At 39.1% G+C, this 21,607-nt stretch overlaps 2 protein-coding genes across 5 annotated transcripts in view; one reads left to right on the top strand and one right to left on the bottom strand.

Annotated features, from left to right (window-relative positions):
- The window catches only part of ADNP2 (ADNP homeobox 2), a 29,107-nt gene extending 22,627 nt beyond the window's left edge, over positions 1 to 6,480 (top strand). Inside the window, exon 6 of the mRNA XM_058807049.1 lies at positions 6,261 to 6,480. Within this exon, the coding sequence (XP_058663032.1) occupies positions 6,261 to 6,316 (56 nt within the window). The 3' untranslated portion in view covers positions 6,317 to 6,480. The remainder of the gene's footprint in view (positions 1 to 6,260) is intronic.
- Positions 6,481 to 9,666: 3,186 nt separating this feature from the next.
- The window catches only part of RECK (reversion inducing cysteine rich protein with kazal motifs), a 51,010-nt gene continuing 39,069 nt past the window's right edge, over positions 9,667 to 21,607 (bottom strand). The window contains exons 15-21 of one of the 4 annotated variants that reach the window (XM_058822652.1): positions 18,627 to 18,749; positions 18,006 to 18,177; positions 15,763 to 15,955; positions 14,406 to 14,676; positions 13,084 to 13,157; positions 11,784 to 11,939; positions 9,667 to 10,843 (exon numbers count right to left, since the gene is read on the bottom strand). In XM_058822652.1, coding sequence (XP_058678635.1) covers positions 10,625 to 10,843; positions 11,784 to 11,939; positions 13,084 to 13,157; positions 14,406 to 14,676; positions 15,763 to 15,955; positions 18,006 to 18,177; positions 18,627 to 18,749 — 1,208 coding nt within the window. In that variant the 3' untranslated portion in view covers positions 9,667 to 10,624. Of the gene's footprint in view, positions 10,844 to 11,783; positions 11,940 to 12,638; positions 13,158 to 14,405; positions 14,677 to 15,762; positions 15,956 to 18,005; positions 18,178 to 18,626; positions 18,750 to 21,607 lie in introns of all 4 variants that reach the window. The other 3 variants (XM_058822707.1, XR_009275874.1, XR_009275882.1) reach the window with 3 other exon arrangements.

Below are 21,607 nucleotides of genomic sequence, written 5' to 3'. Positions count from 1 at the left end.
TTCAGCTGAGGGGAGGTTTGTGAGATGGCTGCTTCAGGTACAAAGGGGCTGCCACCCACCGGCATAGTCCAGGGCTGGGCAGTCTCTGTAGGAACCTGCCAAGTTCTGCAAAAATGTGTGTCCTGGGCGCACACCGCAAGCCCAGCCGTCAAGGGTGGCACTCCTGCTGGGTCAGGGCGTGGAATGGCATTTGGAAGCTGAGAGGCAGCAGCTCCCTGTTAAACACTGCACCAAGGAAGGCTGCTGTAGGTGAATTCCCAAAACACCTCCCTGTGAGTGCAGTGGCCGTCCCTCCCAATCTGCAGTTTCTTTGTAAAGCCTGGGTTTTGCTGAACACAGCTTTGACCACATCCCTGCACGAGTGAGGAGTTTGAAGCGGACCTGGGGTCCCTGGATGCTGGGGTACTGTGGGAGTGGGGATGGGGGAACCTCTCCAGGGCCCTTATGAGCCTGAGACCAAACTGGTGCTGCTGCACCAAAGGCGCTGGGGCTGGCAGGCCCTGGGAGGCTTGGACAGAGCAAAGTCCATCCCACAAATGACACTTCTGCCACTAGATTCTTCGGGCGCCGTTTTTGTTCTTTAACAGATGAATTGGAAAGCTTGGACTGGAGGCTTTCTAATAAAAATTGTTCAACTAAGAAGAAAAATGTTAACTATTTATAAAATATAATATTTTAAAAATAATACAGATATTCAAAAAAATGCACATAGTATTCTGAATGCTTTCATTTTGGACAGGAGGAGGGAACCAGAACAACAACAGCAGCATTAAAGACCTCTTAATCATGCAAGGCACTTGGGGAAACAGAGCTTAGCAAAATGATACATTAATAGGGAAAAAAAAAGGTATTTTCTCTGAGTGGCTGCTTCCTACTGTTTCTGTTGGCCTGAGGCACATGTTCCTCTGGGGCAGTGAGGTCAACTGCTATAGAAATACCCAAAAATCTTGGCAAAAACCTTGAAATACCCTTAAAAACCTTGAAAAACCTTGAAAAATCTGCAACTTTTGTATCTTCTCTGTCTACTTTTGGATTAGGTGGAGGAGAAATTAACTGGCAGTTTTGTTACTTGCATAAAACTTTTGCTTTGTACTACTTTGGTTGAGCATTGTTAGATCTGCTTGTGTTTTTGCTGGAGTATTTGTATCTTGCTGAGAAACATGGATTACTCTTTGGCAAATCTGAAGCCTTACAACCTTTAAATACAGTGACATTACTATTAGAAGATGTTTAGCTGTTGGGGCCAGTTCCCTGTTCCCTCTCTGTGGGTGAATTTTTAAGGATATAGGATGGCAAAAAATCTGAACAGGTCGCTTTAGACAAAGGAATTCACAAACCCTATAAGCAGACCCAGCCAAAGGCAGAGGGATAAGTTGTGCTTGGAAATACTATGTTGGTGAGAAGTCCTGAGAAGGGTGATAAATCCTGCAAGAGGGAATTACTTGGTTTTTCCTTTATTTTTGTTTGTTTGTTTGTTTGTTTGTTTGTTTGTTTGGATTTTCCTCCTTTCATCCATACTGCTAAATAAAAGTACGCTGTTTTCTTATTCTGCTTTGTATAGTAAGTCAGCTGCAAGGGACAAGCAGAGCATCAGTGTCAGGCATCCAGTCAAGGCTCAGCCCAGAGGCACCCCTGCCTCAATTTACCTCCTTTTCCTTTTTGACAGGAGCTAATATACGTTGTGCCCAGGTGTCACACATGGACAAACCAATGTGTGTCTCATTGGAGAGCGGGGCACTGTGCCCTGACGGTCATTGCTGGGGACAGGGTGGACATGTGGTGAACTGGGGCAGGATACAGTTCTTGTCCTGGACTCCTCACTGGTTTTCCCGGTCCTCCCCTTGTGGTGGCCCCCAATGCCAGATTTAAAATGGTGCTGACGTCTACTGATTGTTGTTCAGATATTAATGCAATCACTTGCTTTTCCCTCCTCTTCTGAATTAAGACAATAATGCTGAATTTACTGTAACTTATTATAATTTCAGGTCTGCATGAGAGTTCTTTGAACTATCAGGGTTTAAAAAAAAAAATCTTCAAAATACTCACTTCTTTGTTAACAAGCACTGAAGCCTTGAGAGTGTGTCTGGGTTTGTGCCTGTGTCTGATTAATCCCTGAAGTACCCAGTTATATGAACTCTTTGGATTGCTGGCGACAAAAATTATGGTTGTGGATTTGACTCATTTCCATGCCAACAATTTAATACATCCATGTCCTTGATGTCAGATGTGCTTCTCAACTGAGAACTATATTCTTGGAGCAGCCCTGAGTAGGTTATGGTAGGCATCTGCAGGAGGTAATAAATTTACATAAAGCAAGAGAGACTTAAGCCTGTGCAGATTGGCTCTTCTTGAGATGGAAGTGGCACAGAAAATAGAACTGAAGTTGCAGGAAAGTGTTAGCTTTAAACAAAAACAATTGAGAAATAAAAATCCCAAGGTGGCTGCATTCCATCTGAACCAAAAGCAGTTGAAATGTAATTCCCCGTGTGCTGTGATGCCACCTATGGGATTTCTGTGGGGAGCACAACCCTGACCACAGCGTTTAGATTTTTAATCTTAGGGTTGAAGGTTTATTTTAAAACCACAAGAGCATGATGTCCTCCTGAGTCTGTCAAAACAAATGTTTCCCACTCTGTAGTTTGCTTTTTCTGTATTGAATTTCAGGAAAGTTGAATTCCTTCTCAGAAACTTTGGTGTGTTGCTGTCAGCAATTACAGACCTGAGCCCAACACCTCATATACTTCCTGCCCACAGAGGCATTTCTAGCTTGCTTAGTGCATACTAGATCTGCCTTGTAAAAAAATCATCAGAGTAATACAATCTATGAAAAATCTTGTGCGTTTCTGCAGCTATCACAGCAGTGATTTTGAACCTGTGAAATTCATACATGTTTTGAAGAGCAGAGGATTTCTGTGTTAAAAGATTTGCATTTTGGAGCCATAATTAAATGCAAACTTCAAAAAAGAGATCTGAAACTGTAATACTAGTCCTAAACTCCAGACAAGTAACCTGAGTGTTAAACATTCAAAGAAGCATTTGGGTTATGGCTGTGAGTCTTTTGTTAACCTGTATGTTTTGGGCAAGACCTTTCATTCCACAACCTAGAAAAAGCTGTAATATATGAGAGAAGATATGTACTCTTCAAGAATAAGTAGTAATGTAGGGAATGCATTTTCAACTCACTTGATTCTTTCCAGAAACAGAACTGTTATCACTTAAATGTGGGTTGGATTGGCCAAGCAAAGCACAGAGCTATCATTCAAGCCAGGAGACTGCTGGATGTTTAGTAACCACATTTATCCTGATTGGGAAGGACTGGACAAATTCAACCCTCTTGCTCAGTGAGTGCTGGTTTTTTTCAAGGGTGTCAAGTACCTGCCTGGTGGGTAGCCCAGTGCTGTGGGATGGCTGCAGGTGGGTTGGATGCAAAGGAAAACATTTCACAGTTATTTCATATTTATTATGAGTAGATGCAAGAAGTTTTGGGTTTTTTTCCAATGAGAACAAACAGGCATTTGAATAATTTCTCCAGGGAAGGAAGTTGTGCAATCCCCAATACTGGACACTTTTAAGGTTGAGCTGAACTGGGCCATCATTACAGTGTGCTTTTGCCAAGTAAGATTGCACCAGATGATGCCTGAGGTTTATTCCAGCCTGGTGTTCTGTCATTCTGTTATTATGTGATGCTGCAATGGAACTGTTGATCTAGAATTAACTTGCAGAGAGAAAATATGTCATGGAATTCAAATCCAAGCACTGGAAATGACCACATTTTAAAAATGCAAGGTAAGTGAGGAGACCAGCAAGACAGCATGTGTGGTGGTGCTTTTCAGCTCCTCAGAGCTTTATTACAGAATTGCAGCATTGCTGATGTGGGAAGAAGCGGAGCCACCTAGAGCCCAGGGCTGTGTCCCATCATGTGTTGACTATCTTCAAGGGTGGAAAATACTTTTGTCTTCTCTGGGCAACCTGTGCCCAGTGCTGTTTTAACCAATCTCATAGTAAAAGTGATGTTCAGGGGAAGTTTGAGGTTTCTCATTTGTCCACTGCCTCTTATCCTGCCAGCAGGGGCTGCCTTTCCTAACACTTCAAGATAATGAACGAGGCCTTGGGAAAGGCATCTGCCGCTAACAAAGTAGTTAAAAGTCTGCTGCAGGGGGCAGTAAAAATGTATTAAAGATCAGCAGCAGCTGCACGCCCATTTACTGTGAATAAATGTTCCTTCTGTGTTCTGGTAGGAAGCTTCTCTGCTGTTAAAAATCAGAGCGTCATAGGATGGCACAGTTGCTACATTCACAATGCCAATGCATTTATCTTCACCTGGAACAGTTCATGGCTGATGGACAGCACTGCTGTACACAGGAAACTCGGGTGAACTACTCAGTTTGGGAAACTTGGGACTGAGGACAAGGACTGAAATTTTTTTTATTGCAGAGTGTGGTGCAGTGATGTTAACAGTGATGTGCTTATAATTGTGTGTATTTGCTATTTATTTACTTGTTGAGTGTCATTGTGCTGCTTCTGAGCACGTAACAAAATGAACACCAGGTGTGATGGATCATCACACATCAGAGCAAGAAGGGCCACAGTAATGGTTAACAGTCTGTGTTTCTGTACTGCACATGCCCTTGATTGCAGCAGCAATGATGTGAAAAGTTCAAAGAGTATTTCTGAGGCTCTGGCCCTTGCTCACACCCATGTTTGCCTCTGGAGTTTTTTAATCAGTTGCCAAGACAAACTTCTCCACATGAACATAACAGATGCTGTTACCGGATTGTAATCAAGCCTTTGCATATTTTTGAGTGTGCTTAAACTTGACTAAAAAATCCTTCTCAGAATAATGAAATGCATCTCAGTTCCACGTATCACTGTTGTTACAATCTGGACTGTGTTAGCTGCTTTACCATCACAACTGACTGACCTGGGGCATGGGTAACTCAGCTCCCCTCCGCAGGCCACAGCAACGCTTGCTCTGTTCCTAAGCTGTGGACACTGACCAGCACTGCCCGGCTGGGCCAGCTCCCAGAGCAGGAGGGGAAGTCTGTGCTGAGGTTGTTTGTGATGGCACATTCTTACTGCATCACGTATGGATGGAAATAATAGTTTCCGTCTCTTTTCTGCAATGATAAGTATCTATGATAAGCATTCTGTTACATGGTTTCGTTCTCTTGACTCTTTCTGCCTGTACAGTTTCTCCTGTTGAAGCCTAAAGCCAGAAGGGAAAATAAGATAGATTTAATTTTTTCTACTTTAGAAATGTGTATTTGCATTTCTCACATCTCCTTTGACTCATCTGGGCCTTGAGTGAGGCCTTAAAGCTGTGTTGCAGGCAGGCAGTAAATCCTGCATTATGGATATGAGCAGCACTTCAGAAAGTACTGCAGCCACAAGAGGCTGCTCCAGAGTTTCCGTTGCCACTTGAAGCCTGTTAAAGAAGCAAGGTGCACAACCTGCTAATGACAACACAGCCACAGCCTTGCTGACAGCAGCTCAGTTGCTGCATGGAAGTAATGGCTGCAAATATTTAAACTTTGTTATGCCAGAGGCCCTGAACGTGATGCAGCGGTCGGGGGCTGCTCCTGACTGGTGCCAGCAATTCCACTGGTTCTTGGAAGCTGCTCTTACTGCTCTGAGCAGCAGGGACCAGAGTGAAAACACCAGATGGAACTCAGAGGAAAATGAACTGCTGCAGCTGAATGCACCTGAGAATCAAACCATCCAAAGTTATCTTTTTAGCCTTTTTGTGTGCCTATAGCCAGACAACATCGTGTATAAATTAGGCAATAAGTCAGTGTGAGCCTGCATTTGTACTTGAAATTCAAACTTAAAAGTATTAACCTCTCATATTTTGGTTCTTTACCAAAATAAATTGCTAAATTCTCTGCAATGGCCAAATGTGCTCTTCCTGAAGAGGCTGGCATGGACCCTGATACAGAGCACTGTGATATAAATATGCATATATATGTGTATATTGGTGTGTATACAAGCATATATGTGCATCTGACTATATCTTTATTTATATTTACTGAATGTTGCTCCTGCTGCTGCAGCTTAAAATGTGGCTAAAAAGTAAATTTATACAGCAAACAGCAGTAACAACCCATCCACTTCTACAGTCAGCAAACAGTGCAGAATTGCAGAACACCAAGCTGAAGAGCAGGCTTTAATTTGAAACCACAACCAGTGCCACATTAGCACTGGTAAGAACTTCTGTTCTGCTGTATATCATAACCCACTGATTGAATCATTTAACCCCCTAGGACTCTTCAGTGCTGCAGAAGAATGCTGGCTTAGAGGAGGAGTCAGAACTGAATAAAACAGATTGAAGACATTTGTATATATTGCAGCTCATGCTGAGAACTTAGCACAAAGAAGCAAAGTGAGAAACCTTGCCAAGCACCAGAGAAGGCATTTGCAAAAACACAGGGATGGCTCTTTACAGCAAGAAGCTATGGAATTATGAAGGAGTGTCAGAATTACAGAGCCATCAACACCCTTTGGCTCAGGTTACTCTCCTTACTGGACATGGCCAAATGAAGAAGAATCCAGTTTTAAGGAAGGCAAATCAGAAAATACTCTGGGGGGAAGAATAGACTTATTCTGTTTTAAGAAAGGACTGTGATCTAATTAACTCTGTTAACACTACTAATCTGTTAATACAAGTTTGAAAGTCACTTATAGGTTCACAGATATGTTATATATATACACATATAATCAGAATTATTTTCATATATATGATAATATAATGAAAAATTTAAGGTTAATAACCTTTCTTTATCTAAGTAATGGTAGGATTACTGCACTATCTCAGGAACTATTGCATCTTCAGGGAAGGCTGTCCTTTATTTTTTATTTTCCTTTATGTCCTAGGAACTGAAAGGCAAAAAAAAAATCCTTTTACAAGAACTTTTACTTAGATATTTTACTGTTGCCTTAGAAGATCATCTGGTCAAACATTTTGGTTCATTTAGTACCATGTCTAGTTATATCTTGAAAACTTCCAGTTGAAGGGACTCCACCATGTCCCTGGGGAGTTTATTCCAGGGATTTGTTATTATCACTGTAAAAAAAGTCTTATATTGAGATGAAATGCTCCCATTTTTTTTCCATTAAGAAATGCATGTACAAAGTCCATTAAATTAAGAAATGAAATTAAATTAATTGATGTTTCCCCAGTTTTCAGAGTAAGCAAGTTTGCTTTCAATATTGGTTGTACACAATTTGCCTACCATAATGCAAATGTTGGTAGCATTGAATTTGTATACAACTGTAGCTTCAAATATAACTGAAACATGCAGTTTCATGGTGTTAATTAACAAAAGCTGATGTACAGCAGCATATCCTTTTGACTGTTGTTGTGATAACTTGAGACAAACCAACCTGCTAGGGCTTGGAAACATTTTTCTCACAGAGATTTTGTTTGTTTATGCACTAAGATACTCTTTGGCCTACGCAGTGGGCTCAGCAGAAGACTGCAGCCCAGAGAAGACTGGGAGAGAGCACGGAACAAGCAGTGACTGAGTGCCTCTATGGGAGGCAGGGTGCCTTAGCCGTGGTAGGTGCAGCCACTCTTAGGAGGTGACAGAGTTACCTGCAGTTGTCACCTTCATTACTGCTCCACAGGGAACAGCTGGAGCCACTGTCTCACTGTAGGCAAGCACCACTTCAAAGAACTTGCAGAAGGTTGCAGTCAGGTCTTGCACAACCCTGGCAGAGACATCTTTTTTCCCCCCTAACTGTTACTTTTTGGGATTCACTTGACTATAGGGTTACCTTACAGTCTAGACTTCAAATATGAAACACTTAGGCTGCAGTCTCACAGAGCATTCATGTATTTGTATTTGCTCATGTAAACGCTCCCAGAGCTTCCTAGGACTAGAGATGGTGGGGAAAAGTTTTGAAATGTCCTTTGTTATGTGTAAAAGGAAGAGCTGGAGAAGTGTCATGAACTCAGTAGAGGTGTATAAATAACAGCCTTTGAACTGAGAGACACACGTGCAAATCTCCAAGCGATGACAGTGGGTAAAGCACCACAAAAGCAGAGCAAGGGAGAGGAGCAGGGCTGTGGAGTGACAAAGTGACACTGCAGTTTCAGGTGTGATTTTGTGCCTGCTCAGAAGTGACTGTTCCTCACCTCCAAAATTCAGATGCCAGCTCCTGCTGGACTCAGAACTCAGCCAGAAGTCTCTTGCTTTTACTTGCTGTGGTGTTTGTCCCTGGGGCTGTATGAAGTGGCACCTCTGTACCACCCTGCTGGGAAGAACCAAACTAAGCAAACTGAGAGAGGACAGTGACATCTCTCTGGAGCCAGTTATTGCCATTGCTGGTTTTCAGCAGAGAAGCAAATAATGTTTTGTAAATGTTTCATCTGGGTTCTGTTATAAAAGCAACAAACAGGCTTGTGCTGCTTTGAAGTGCCCTTGTGCTGTCTCCATTCCTTTTAAGTGAACCCAGATTTCCACACAGATGGTGACAAAGATTGTTAGCACCTTTATGGAAAACTCCTCTGAAACCTGCACCAGATTTGTCCTTCTCAGGTTCAAATTTCCTGGGTTGCAATTAAGACTGGACTTGGTTTCTTCTATTTTTTATCCCACTTCAACTGAATTCAAAACCCACAAGTAAACAATTTCTTCATTCTTTTGAGGTAGTCAAAGGTCTTGAGAAAACCTAGGAAATACTTAAGTGCTTTTGTTCATCCAGAAAAAAGAAGATAAACCTTGTACAGTCTGAATGCTGGACTTCTGCTTCTGAATTTAGGATTCTGTGAAACCTCATTGGTTCTGTACATATTTAACTTCTCAAAAGCTTCACTCTTTTCTAGCAAGCAATGGACACTGACATAAATTAAAGAATCACAATCTCTGGGCTTAAATTCTGCTTCTCCTAGATTCATCGCACAATTAAGGCAACTTTTTTGTTATAATTTCTCATAAAAGAAAATCTTCACAGGTGTATAAAAGTTACTGTATATACTATTCCACCAAGAGTGCGCTTTTAAAGCTCTTTACTAAGTTTTCCAGTGTGGTGCATGCATATATATATAAACTCACATGTATATGTGTGTATATATAATTTTTTCTCTTAAGACATTTATAATTACTTTTTAGTAGGCATCAGATTTGCTTCAGCTAAATGCTAGTCAAGCTAAGAAACTACATATTGAAGAGATATTTGCTAATGATTTGGAAAAAAACAAACAATCTGAATTGTTTGAAGTTTCTGGGGCTATCATCTGAGCCATTTCAGTTCAAAAAGCTTTTCAAAAATGCATCCATTCTATTTCTCTGTCCAAGTCTAAGGAATACACATAACAAATTTCAGAAACAGATGGATTATCAACATACTCAAGTTTTTTGTTTCAAGACTTGGATGATTATTTGCATGAGTCTTCCTCAAGGTATTTGGCAAGAACACGTTCATCCTTGAGACCCTCTTGACATCTATTTGGGAACATTTTCTGTGTGAGTCATGCATGTATGTAAGTGCAGTTAGTTTTAAGTGCTTATTTTGAGAGAGAAAAGGAAATCTGTGCAGTCTTGCTGAATCCATAAAATTACGTGCATTCTACACAAGGACACAAGACACAAGTGTTTATTAAAATAAAAAGCTTTAATGCTTTTGCATTTAAAAGATTTAGCAGAAAATAATTGCTACAAACATGCTACAACATATATGTTCAAAAAAGTTTTCAGTGCTTTCTTTCAAAGTTCAGCATTTTGGCAAAAATAAGTTTTTCTGTATATACTTCAAAACTTGGCTATCATAATACTGATATAAAATACTTCATGTAGAGTAAAGTCAGGTGCATAAAATACAGTAAATAATAAAACGTACTGTTTGTATAAACATTTAAAGTATAAATTTCATTAGATAACATGCAAATACTGCAATATTTTAAATGGCACTTAAATATAGATACTGGGATTCTTTATATTTTGCATCCAATATGAGATTCTGAAATGTACAAAACTATAAAAAGAACACATCTCTTCACTGAAGTCAGGTACTAGCATAGAGCTTGATTGTCATTTTACAAGCAGTGAGCCCAAAGTCCTGCAAGTCCTCACTAGTCCAAGGAAAGATGTATACTGAAATAGGCCCAGGCCTAGTTAGCTTTCTTCATAATAAAATATGAAAGCATATTTACATGAGAATAAACTCTTAAATTTTTGGTAGGGTAATTAAGTAGCAGCAATCTGTTTCTTCCAAAAATGATGTTTAAAATAGGTGCATGCTTTCTTTGTCACTGATATGCATCTGAATAATATAAAGTTAGCATTCTTCAGTAAACTCAAAACACTGTTTAGTTAATGGCTGAAAAAACCCTATAATATCCCTTCTCCTCAAAATCATAAATCCATAATGTCAGAACCTTCCAGGGCATATTTATGTTGTTTCCAAGATCCATGGAAAACAATCTAATTGTGCTGAAACAGTCATCTGACTAGTTATGAGTAAGAGAATAATCTTTTCACATGATTCAAATACTTTTAGTCCTTCATTGAAAAATGTTAAGTCCATCAAATCTTGCACGTTTTTTCTTTTCTCGTTCAGTGATCAACAACTCCAAAAGTCCTTCACAATACAAATGTCCCAGTGCTGGTGCATATTTCCCAAGCAGTTACAAGCAGTATCTCAGTGCTGATGCCAAGGTGAATAGAAGACTTATGAACAGGGAGTGCAGAGCAGGCACCACTTGAGCAGAAGCAGAAGAAATGCTAAATGAAACTTGTACTTGAGATGCAATTAGAGCTGACAGTGGCACGTGTGACGCTAATGTTGGGCTGTCCGAATTGATCAGAGACTCGATCTTTTCTGCCTCTTTATTGCAGGCTTCAATCTAGAGGGGAAAAAAAAGTTATTATTTCTCTTTTTACCATGTAAAATGCCTATGCAAAAATATTCCCATCAGCACATAAGATTTACATAACTCTGGGGAGTACTTGGAAAACAGATCAGAGGTCTCATCAAGCCCTGAGCAGTAGAAAAGGAAGGAAGCTAGATACGAGTTAGTGTGGGTTGATATGTTTTGAATGTTGATGCAAAAAAGCCCACAGTGAATTATCACTAAAGAAAGTGCCTCTAAAACTGAGGACTTCCTTCCTTATTGACCAACTTACGTCCTTGAAGTCTGCAATGGTGGAAAAACCCAGATTTTCTCCTTCCTGGGATTTTCCTTCCAAATGAGAGATAACTGATTTCGTTTATGGGAAAGGGAGAAAAGAATGGAAGTAACAGAACCTGGGAAACCACAGGTTTCCACTCCCCCACTGACATGATGATATTAATGAATTTCTGTTAGGAAATTAATTTTTTCCACTTCATTTTCTACTGCACCCTAGAAAGGAATTTAGTTTAATAAGTCTCTTTAAAAGCATTGGAAGCTGCCTCTGGTGAAGTTTAAACTTGAGAAACTTAATATCTGGAGGTCCAAAGCTTTGAAAGTTGAGGAGCGTCTAGCTCAGCAATGGGTGCCACCAATGAGGTAAGCAGTGGTGGCCTCTGATTTTGGAGTTCTCCTTCCCCCAGGCATCTGACAGCACCTGCTGCAGATGGAGTGAGAGCTGACCAGGCTGGCAAGACTTTATTTCCTAAGTCATGGAAACATTTTGGGCTATTTCTGCTAGAGAAGGCGACAGAAGTTGGAGCTGAGTTGGACATAACAGGGCATGAGCAATCAAATTACACACAACATATCTGCCTGAGAAACAAGCACCATCCTACATGTACAAAAGTGAAGGAAATAATTGCTGGGTAAATAAAATAACAACATCATCTACCTGCAATGGTTTGGGGTTCTGATCCACAGGAATGATGAGAATCACAATTTCAGATTCTATGCTTAAGTATCCAAACACATCACACTGTGGCACTGACACATGCAGGCGGATTTTTTCAAGTATGTCAAGTACCGTTATTGGCTTTTTATTTGTTACCTGGAGGAAAACAAAGAACTCTGTGGATGAAGTGATATTATGGAAAATTCTCCTCCTCAGTTTTATAACATTATGTCATGCCAGAAAATGTGTTTCAGCCATTAAACTACTCCGTTCCAAACTCTACTCTAAATGCTAGCAAAAGACCTAAAGGATTCAATGCTTCTAAAACATCATTCTAAGAAATGATTCACTGATTCTAAAAAAACCTGAAAACCAACCCCTCCAAAAATGTAAAAGAATTAAAAATAAAAACAAAAAAAGAAAAAAGTGAAGGAAAGAAAGAAAGAGGGAAATGATTTACTTCTTATATTGTGTGATTTTGATATGTGTTGTCCATCTTCATGGTTTGTGTGTCTGTGCATCACATACCTCAAAATAATGTAACTGGTTATCTGTTACAGTGGTTTGTGCTCCCACACTGGAAAACAAGAGGCAGAGCAGCCCTAGATTTATAGAACTCTGTAGTATTCGAAGCAGTTTTTTCTCACATGAACCAGCTGTCTGAACTAAAAGAGGCAGACATTACAATCCAGGTATTAGGGTGCTTAGTAGGTGAGTGTAGTTATCACCAACTACTTGAGTAAGACCAATACATTTCTTCAACTAAAAAAGGCTTCTATCAGAAACTAAAAATTCACGGTCACATGCTGTAATGTATGAACTGAGGAGCTGCAGTAGCCACTGTGTCCCTCGTACCATTAGAGATGACAACTGGACACCACTCCAGGATGCTTCATGACCCAACAGACACGGTTATTCAGCAAAATTGGTCAACACACATACACAGCACCTACAAACACAAAATCTCTGACAGGAAAGCAGCAGAGTCATAGATGCTGTTTCCATATAATTTGTCTGCATTATTACAAGTCAAAAACTGCAAACTGCAGTATTACAAACTGCAAACCTGAGTCTGCTTGTTTGTGTCTACTCTAATTCTGTTTTGCTTTGCATTGTAATTCAATTTATGACTCAGATAAAGAAATAAAGGAAAGTATAAGCAGTACAAGGAAAAAAACCCCATCACAAATAACAACTAAAAAATAATGGTTTTTATAACATGTTAACCTTTCCGGAGGAAGTGCACTGTAACTTGACTTTTCATATACCATTTAACATTAGGCATGATTGAACTGTTTACCCTTGCAAAATTATCCAGCTTGTCTTTGTCATATAAGATTCTCAGCATTCCAGCACATAGTGGACAGCAGGCTCCTATGTGAATTAAAGAAATCTCAGTAATAAAAACAAGTAGTCTTTTCACTTTTAAGTAAGCAAGAGTCAAAATTTGAATATTAACGAAGCATGAAAATAGCAAAATTATCAAAACAAAGTAAGTGTTTCAATTTGATAGCAGAATTGCACATTTCTAATATTATTTTAATACTGAAAACATTTATAATGCAAAATCTGTCCCCTTTCCACACACTTTTACTACTATCAGCATGAAGCAACACGATGAACTTTCACTCCTTTTAAGATCCTTCATTATTGTAAGGTAAAAACTGGAGGCACTGTGTGTACCATAAGATTTGGTATGGATGCATGCATATCACCTACAGAATTGAAGGATTTCAAGAGCTGATATAGCTAGGACATGACAGAAGCTTTATGCACATTGCAAGCATTAATTTCTGCACTTACACCATGTTGGAGAGTAAAACCTTTAGATAACAAGGGAGGAAAAGTGCTTTTCTAACAGATGTTATATTTCTCCTACTGGTTTTCCTCATCATGTCAGAAACCAAAGGAATAATATTTCAACTCTCTATCCATGGCTGCATATTAAATCCACTCACCAACTTCTATGTAATTCACATTCACAGAGTGACATTTACAGTACTAAATGTGACTATAAAGCACAAAGACCTTTTTCAAAGGGGGCAAGAAAGGAGGAAAATAAATGAAACTTTCATTTTAAGAACAGAGCTTTTCTTGCTCTGTGAATTACCTGTGATTAGTTATTGCTTCATAAAGGAAGCACTTGTGGAAACAATAAAAAATTGGTTCAAACCAGCACACTGCAAACCTACTCCTGCTGTCTTCCACAGTACTGTGAATACATATGGTATTTTACTCTGTCTCCTAACTAACTAAATACCATCTTTGCCCTTCTGGGAACCCGATGCTGATGACAGCTCAGCATTCCAATGTGCTATCTGTGCTGCCACTTCCAAAAAATTACTCACCAGATTCCTAGAAGCATCCTACCCTGGATATCACAGAACTCATTCGTTTCTCCCACACTCATCCCAGCTGCCAGTCTCTAAGAGACCGAAGGAGCATCCCCCTAAAGCCAAGGCCTTTCCAATTCAGGTTTACTTATCTGAGTCCTGATACTGGCTGGTTCTAGCCCTAAGCAGAGCCATCGCTTTATGCTTACGTTCATACAACACGTCAAAGCCCGTTTTATTCCAAGCATGGCCCTGGAGAACTGTGCCCTGTCTGCGGTGAGCGGCCCACCTGGCGCCAGGACGGGTTTGCAGGCGGCGGCAGAGAGCTGGGGACAGCTGACGAAGGCGCACTCCGAGTGGGAGCCGCGGTTGGAGAGCGCGCCCACGGCCTGGCAGTGCCCCGGGTAGTCCACGGCCACGCGGTCGGCGAAGGCGGCGCAGACGCTGCCGTACGTGTCCCCGTTGTGCCCGCACACGGGCTCCGGCGACCTGCAGAAGGGCTGGAACACACGGCAGGCCTGCAGCCACAGCTCGGCCCCGCCGCACCAACTGCCGAGGCGCTTCAACACCGGGAAAGGCAAAATTAATGGGAACTCACTGCTAATAATGTCAAACCTTTGCAAAGGTAGGAAATCCATAGGAAGTAACCTGCCAGTTTATGAATGGGCCATAAATGAAAAGGTAAGTACTTCAAGAAGGTGACAGAGTCTGAGAAATGCACAATAAAACATATTTAGAAACTAAAAACTTTTGTTCTGTGCAATATTTAAATAAAATGACCATATTTAAATTAACCTATGAAATAAATTCAAATAATTATAATTTCACTATAACTTAAATTATTCTACTAATAATTAAACAACTCATTAGTAATTTATTAATTCATCTTAGTGTGGCTTTGTGTGCTTAAAATTTAGTGGGCATGCACATGTGTTTCTAACACATTCTTGTATATTTTTATATATCACTTATTTACCTATATTACTTATATCTGTGTATATGTTATTGTAAGGTGACAGAACCATCTTGTCTAACACCACTGTAGAGAGCGGTGGGATGCAAAACCTAAACCTAATTTTAATCCTTCTCAAGCATTAATATGAAGACTAATCCAATGCAGACTAACTAGGAAATTATTACAGACTGCCTAGTATGTAAATAGATCCTGAGCAAAGAACTTGGTAAACATGGGGCACAATCACACAAAAAGCTAAAGACTTTGTATGACTGGGCATTATTTTATATTTCAACGAGTTAAAATTGGTAAGAAGCATTTAAGTGACCAAGGAACTGCACTGATTACTGCAAACACACCTTAGCGTGCAAGCTTTAACAATATATATAGGAAGATATTTATATCAAGAGTATTACCCCCAAGAAAGCATAAGTAGAGCTTTTGATTGGTTTTGAGACAACTGTTAACTAAAGCAGAGAAACACTTGACAAAATTCTGAAGACTGTGACATTATTTTTATACTAGTTAAAAATAAGTTTTACTACTTTTTATTGGCTATAAACCCCAAAAACAATACATAAAAAAGACCCAAACAAGCAAACAATATTTAAAAAAATAAAAATAAAAATTGTTAAGTTGAACACCAAGGAACAAAGAAGATTTGATACTTATTGCCAGAACCACTTCCTACCTGGCAAGGTCCTCGGTATGCCAAAGTTTTTCCTTTTTGGTACAAAGTACACAAGTTAGTGTATTCCACATTGTCTGTGTCACAAACAGGATCCCGCGTCTGGTCACAATTTAACTGCCTTGGCACACATTCATGCTGGCTGCATTCAAACTTCTCAAAACTGGTCAAGCACACTTGTTTCTTTGGTATGCACCTGCAGAAAGTCATAATAATTTGATGTCATGTCATGGGATTATTTTGTTTTTAATTCTCAAAAATTGAGGGAAACTATTTTCAGTGAAATTTTCTCCAGTGCTTTAGAACTACCCGTGGTTCAGCAGAGCTGCAGGAAATACAAGCAGTAGAACGCTCTGATTAGCCCTTTCCAAGTCTCATCACAAAACTGGAAGTTTCACACCATGCTTACTCAATGTATGTCAACACAACTGCAGTTTCCACTAACATTTATCTTTTACCAGGCATTTTTCAATGCATTATTGAGAAAGGCGTGGATAAACTTCTTACCTACTCCCTTACTTCATTTTGTAAATGAATATTTAAGAACAGCTAGGCTACAGAAAACATGGAAACAGCGTTGCAGAGGTCTAGACTCACCCTTCTCTGAGAAAAGGGTGAAAACAAGACCTACAAGATTGTATGGTTTCAATTACAACTATCTAATTGGATTCTAGCTTTGGAGGTTTGGGATACTGTACAGCATCCCACCTAGAGGATGACTGCAAACAAACAGAAAAATCTCCTATTTACACCTTCTTGGCATCCATTCCTCTGCAGCCTTCACAGACAAGTAAAGACCGAAAACCAGCACAATTTCTTTCCCCTTTGTATTAAACATGTACCTTCCATGATCTTAGCTGCAAAGCATTTGGCATAGGCCCTGCAAGGCATCCCTCTGCTAGAGGAATGCCAGCCAATGCAGCCTGCTGAGCAGGTTGATGAAAGCTCTCATGGCTCTCTGGACAACTCCCACCTTCCATAAATCACAGCAGTGCTGCCACCACTGAATAATGCACAATAACTCCTTATTTCTCTGAGTGCTGCACTCCCATGCATTACAGACACGCCTTTGGTACTAGGGAATGCTTGGAAATTCTGAGATTTAAACACTTCACAAGTGGAGTGTAAGATTCTAAACACATTCCAAGTACATCAGGAGCACCTTCAGATGAGCATGTTCAGTTTGAGCTACATTATCAAACTGACCCAGAAAAATGTATTGTGTACAGTCCTTTACTGAAACTACAATTTGAGGTTCTAAGTATAATGGTATTTTGAAAAAATGGAAAGCCTCTATGTACTCTACAAATTTCAAACATAAAAAGTAAAAAATGTTTATCCACAATGCAGCTTTGAAATTCCAATTTTGCATGCCATTATGGCTGTAACAGCTACAAAACAACAGCGTTTTCTCAGTGTTTTTCTCCATCATGGCATTTTAAGTGCAGAAAAAGGAAAAAACCCTAAAATTGCTACAATCAGTTTTCATGAAAGCACAATATTACACAACTTATTTTGATGGTTTTCTTTCAAAAAAGAAAAAAGCACTAATTCAAAGGAGACTGCAATATTGCACAACACTGGGAAAATTGAAGACAGAGACCAATATTGTGAGCCACAGACTTTGATCTCTGTAAGAAAGGTCAATTTTTTTTTTTGCCTGACACTAGTACAAAGCATATTTTTGTTTTAATATATTTGTCTATGCAGATTTTCCTTTATTGATATTGAAAAACCAGAGATTGTACAGACATAGTTTTCACAAGATTTCAGTTTAAGAAAAAAAGGGTGATTGATATTTTCCTATTTTAGAGACAAAAAGCACAGATTACTGACTGAATAAGCAAGAGTGACTCCAAGTCTTGAATTCAGATCTGGGTCTTCTTTGTAAACTAGTAAAAGAAGGTGTGAAACAAAGAAGTAAAATGGCAGTTATTGCCATTTTGACAAAACCTGATTCTCCCACTTTTGAAAATGTATGTGAAATCTCCTTTATTGCTGAAGCGAGATCTGCATAATGAATTTAATTGGCATAGCACTACAAAACTGGAATCAAGCACTGCAAGTTATTACAGTCCAATATTACTAACTATGATAAATAAAAAGCAGCTACTTCAAACAGTTATTTTTATTGGACTAGGCCCAAAGTAGAATGCTACAATATACAACACGTTCAAAGAACACGTAAATCTGCTTTATGAGTGGACGAAGCCAAAGAAAAACTGAAAAACATATTCTGCTTTTACCTTTGATTTTTATTACAAGGGTTTGGGTTGCAAGGATCCTTGGAAATACACGATCCAAACTCAAACTGGTTGTCCTGGAGCCCAACGCAGCGAGCTATGCATGCGCTGGGATATGTGCGCCCGTTCTGGCCACAGACTGGGACAAACTGGTCCACACAGTTACAGGGCAGACCTGCAGGAGCAACACAGAACAGGGACTGGGTGCACACTCATTTTCCATGACACAAGATACAAAAGGAATCACTGAGGCATCTCTGCCTTCAGCCCCTTTCTCCCACCTGCAATTTAGCAATGCTGGATCACAAGCAGCAAGAAGGGAAGTTTGTGTCCTGCCCCTTTGCTCACTCTACTCAGCTTTCTCCATTTTTCCCCTAAACTCCTTACCTCTCATCCCTAGTGCACTCTGTCTCTACTTATTTTTAGGTATTACTTGAGGGTTTATTTCTCAGTATTGATTTTTCTTCCTGCAGTGCAGGTTGGACATGAGAAAAAAAAATTGTTAAAGAACCATAGTAATAACAAATTATTGGGTGCCCTCCATTAATACTGCAGAAAGAATTTAGTTCATAATTCCTGCCCTAAAAATACTCAACTTGGAATTTTCACGGTTTGGAAAGTTACCTGTAAACTTCCGACGTTCATCCTCTGAGCTGTGCTCAGATAGACACTGACGTATGGAACAAATCAAGTTTCCAGCAAAACAGGAACAGACATTGCAATCTATATTAAAGGACGTTCCATGGCCTTCAAATAAATAAATACATACAATTAATTCAAATACACCCAAAGACTACATATTCATATGCATTACATTCTCATTAATTGCTTCTGTAATTTCTCTTTTCAGTATATTTTCCCACTGAAATTTCAATCTTTTTTTTTAATAGATTTCAAGTTTTGCTTTATTCACATACAGGAAAAGTTGTGGTTTTGATTAATTAGTTAACCACAGAAGCAAGGACTTAGTCCTTTCAAAGCCTGTATAAATTAGGTTTTCTGTTTGGTTTTTTTTTTTAAGAATAATAAATCCTGGCTAGCAAGTTTCATGTTTTCTTTAAGATAAAGCTTTTGTAAAGACACATTCTTCTAAATTGAATTTACACATACCTCCTAAACTTTCAGTCTCACACATAAAGCGCAATTTGTATGTGTTTGTCATGAGGTAAAAGTGCTAATGCTTCATTCCAGCCTTCATTGAATTGGAATGTATTTTATAAGTCAGTAACATTTTAACACCTGAATCTAAGAATCAAACTGCAAACTTAGGGGATTTTTCTTCAATTTGGCAACTCCAGTTTGGTTTTCTGAACTGCCCATATGACTGCCCTTCACTGTGATGTGTGTTTTGTATCAAATCAATTCACGTTGATGACAGACTCTGATCTATCCATAACCAAGCTGGTTATCAAAGACTACCAAAAAGTACACAGCTCTTGAGGAAAACATAATAGTAATTACCTTACAGAATAAGGTAATTCCCTCTCATCTCTTTTCAAAGGGTTGAGATTGAGAATTAGAATTTTAAAGAAAGTATTACACAGGCACAAGGAAACCCCTCAGCACTGGAGCAATTCAGAAGACGTGCTCAGAGACAAATGAGGGCAGAACAAGAGGGGGTGGGAGAGAAAGCCTCTGTAGCACAAAAAGCTCTCTACATCACAGTACTACTCAAAGGAGCAGAGAATTTGCCAGTAGGGAAGAAAAGCTTAGAAGGTAATGCCAAACACAGGATCTCAGGTGATTCTTCAGAGTACCAGAGATCCAGTACTTAGGATCCATCTGAAAACTGTGCAGGGCTATTGTCTTTCACTGTCAAAGAGTGCACACAGCAACCTCTCCTTATCAGTAATCATTTCATTGGCTGGAGTCAACCCACAACACAGAAAACCCCAGCATCACTCAAAACATTCAGAGTTGTTTTCTTTATAGAGAATGGTTTTAAAAAACACAGTTCAGATGTTATGTCTAAACCCTGGCTTTTTATGACTGACATATAAACCAATGAAATGTAGTTACTGCAAAATATTTACATGGTGACCATAAACATTTAATTCTTTGCTTTCAATGCATCATCTAGCAAATTTGGAACCTAGTAATTTTTATTTTTTATTACATAATAGCTAGAATCTTAATCATCACAAACACTTCATAAGTCACTATGGCAAAAGAGGAAGCTGTTTAGTTTTGGGGTTGTGGCAGTTTGTTTGTTTTTAAATGGACAGCACTTACTGAATACCTACAGCTACACATATTGTGTTCCCAGAACAAGTGAGATCTGTACACTGTGAAACCATAAAATACAAATACAGCATCCAACATCTTTGTGATTATTTTCACAAATAATCTGAAAAACTGCAAGTTGGATAGAATGGTCCATAAAAAGTTACAGTCATCATTTAAAAACTGCATTTGTTAAGAACCGTATCTAAAAAGTATCCACTTTCACAAGATATTTTCTACAACTGCCCATCAAATATATGTTTAATGTTAAGATGTTTTCATTGTTCTGCTTCCATGATCGAATAGTACTGACTCTGAAAAAAAACCAAAATCCAAAACCCAAAAGAAAAGTTTTAAGTGTGTTTGGCTGCCTTTTATCTTCTTTGGACAAACAACAACAAAAAAGAGATTCCAAAATCCCTCATTCCATTCCCTGGAATACTGCAGGCAGACTTTCCTGAGTGATGAAAATAATATCCCAATTTCCTGCTCTTTCATGACTTAGGTTTGCTTCCCAATCTGACAATTATGTTTGTGACAAATGAAACTACAGCAAGTGCCTTGCTTCTTAAGTTTTACTTAGTGTGAAAATAACTCATATAACGGTAAAAAAGAAACCTCAGTTATTTTGGACTTATTAGATATTTTTACTTTCCTTTAGCTCTGCTTGGACAACAGTCTTGACAGTATTTTAAAGGGCTGATTTACAGACACTAAACAATGTGCAGTGCTGAGATATGTAACTGTTCACTAGCAGAATATCTCTTGCTTGCTGATTCAAAGACACCAAATTCAGACAGGTCACAGCTCAGCACAGACTCCACTTTATATGCAAGACCTTTCTTAAGTTTTCTCCTACCTTAGTAGAAGTTCTTTGTTTTCTTTTCCCAAGATTATAATGCCAGTTTGCATGACAAAAATACCCATTTAAAGGTCTCAAGTGAAGAGTAAATCTGAAAATAAATCAATATAATCTTCTAAGAAGCATCACCTGTCACATCTCCTTGAACTCCTTTGACAGTCAGATTAGGTAGAACCCAATAAATCCTTGTTACCCATGCCAATTTAAACTCTAAATAGGGAGCTGCCATGGTGAGGAAGACTTTAAAAAACCACAGTGTTCAATACACCTTCATCATCATCATGTATTTGCTTACATGTTTATTTTTTGGCATATATTAGCCTCATAGATAGATATCTTAAACTATAATTCTTATTTAACATTGAGATTGTGCAAATCTTATTAGAGGCTGTTTAGTGGAAGAGCCAAAAAAAAGGAAATGAATCAAGATGATGAAGGAGATTAATTAAGATGAATCAAGCAGGAAGATGTATGGGAAAACAAAGGGAAGAGGGGAAAAGGGAATGGTTCAATGTAGGCA

Source organism: Ammospiza caudacuta, chromosome 1, assembly GCF_027887145.1.
Source record: "Ammospiza caudacuta isolate bAmmCau1 chromosome 1, bAmmCau1.pri, whole genome shotgun sequence".
Classification (NCBI taxonomy): domain Eukaryota; kingdom Metazoa; phylum Chordata; class Aves; order Passeriformes; family Passerellidae; genus Ammospiza; species Ammospiza caudacuta.
Note: the sequence above shows the minus strand (reverse complement) of the source record. Positions and strands in the feature narration are given on the sequence as shown.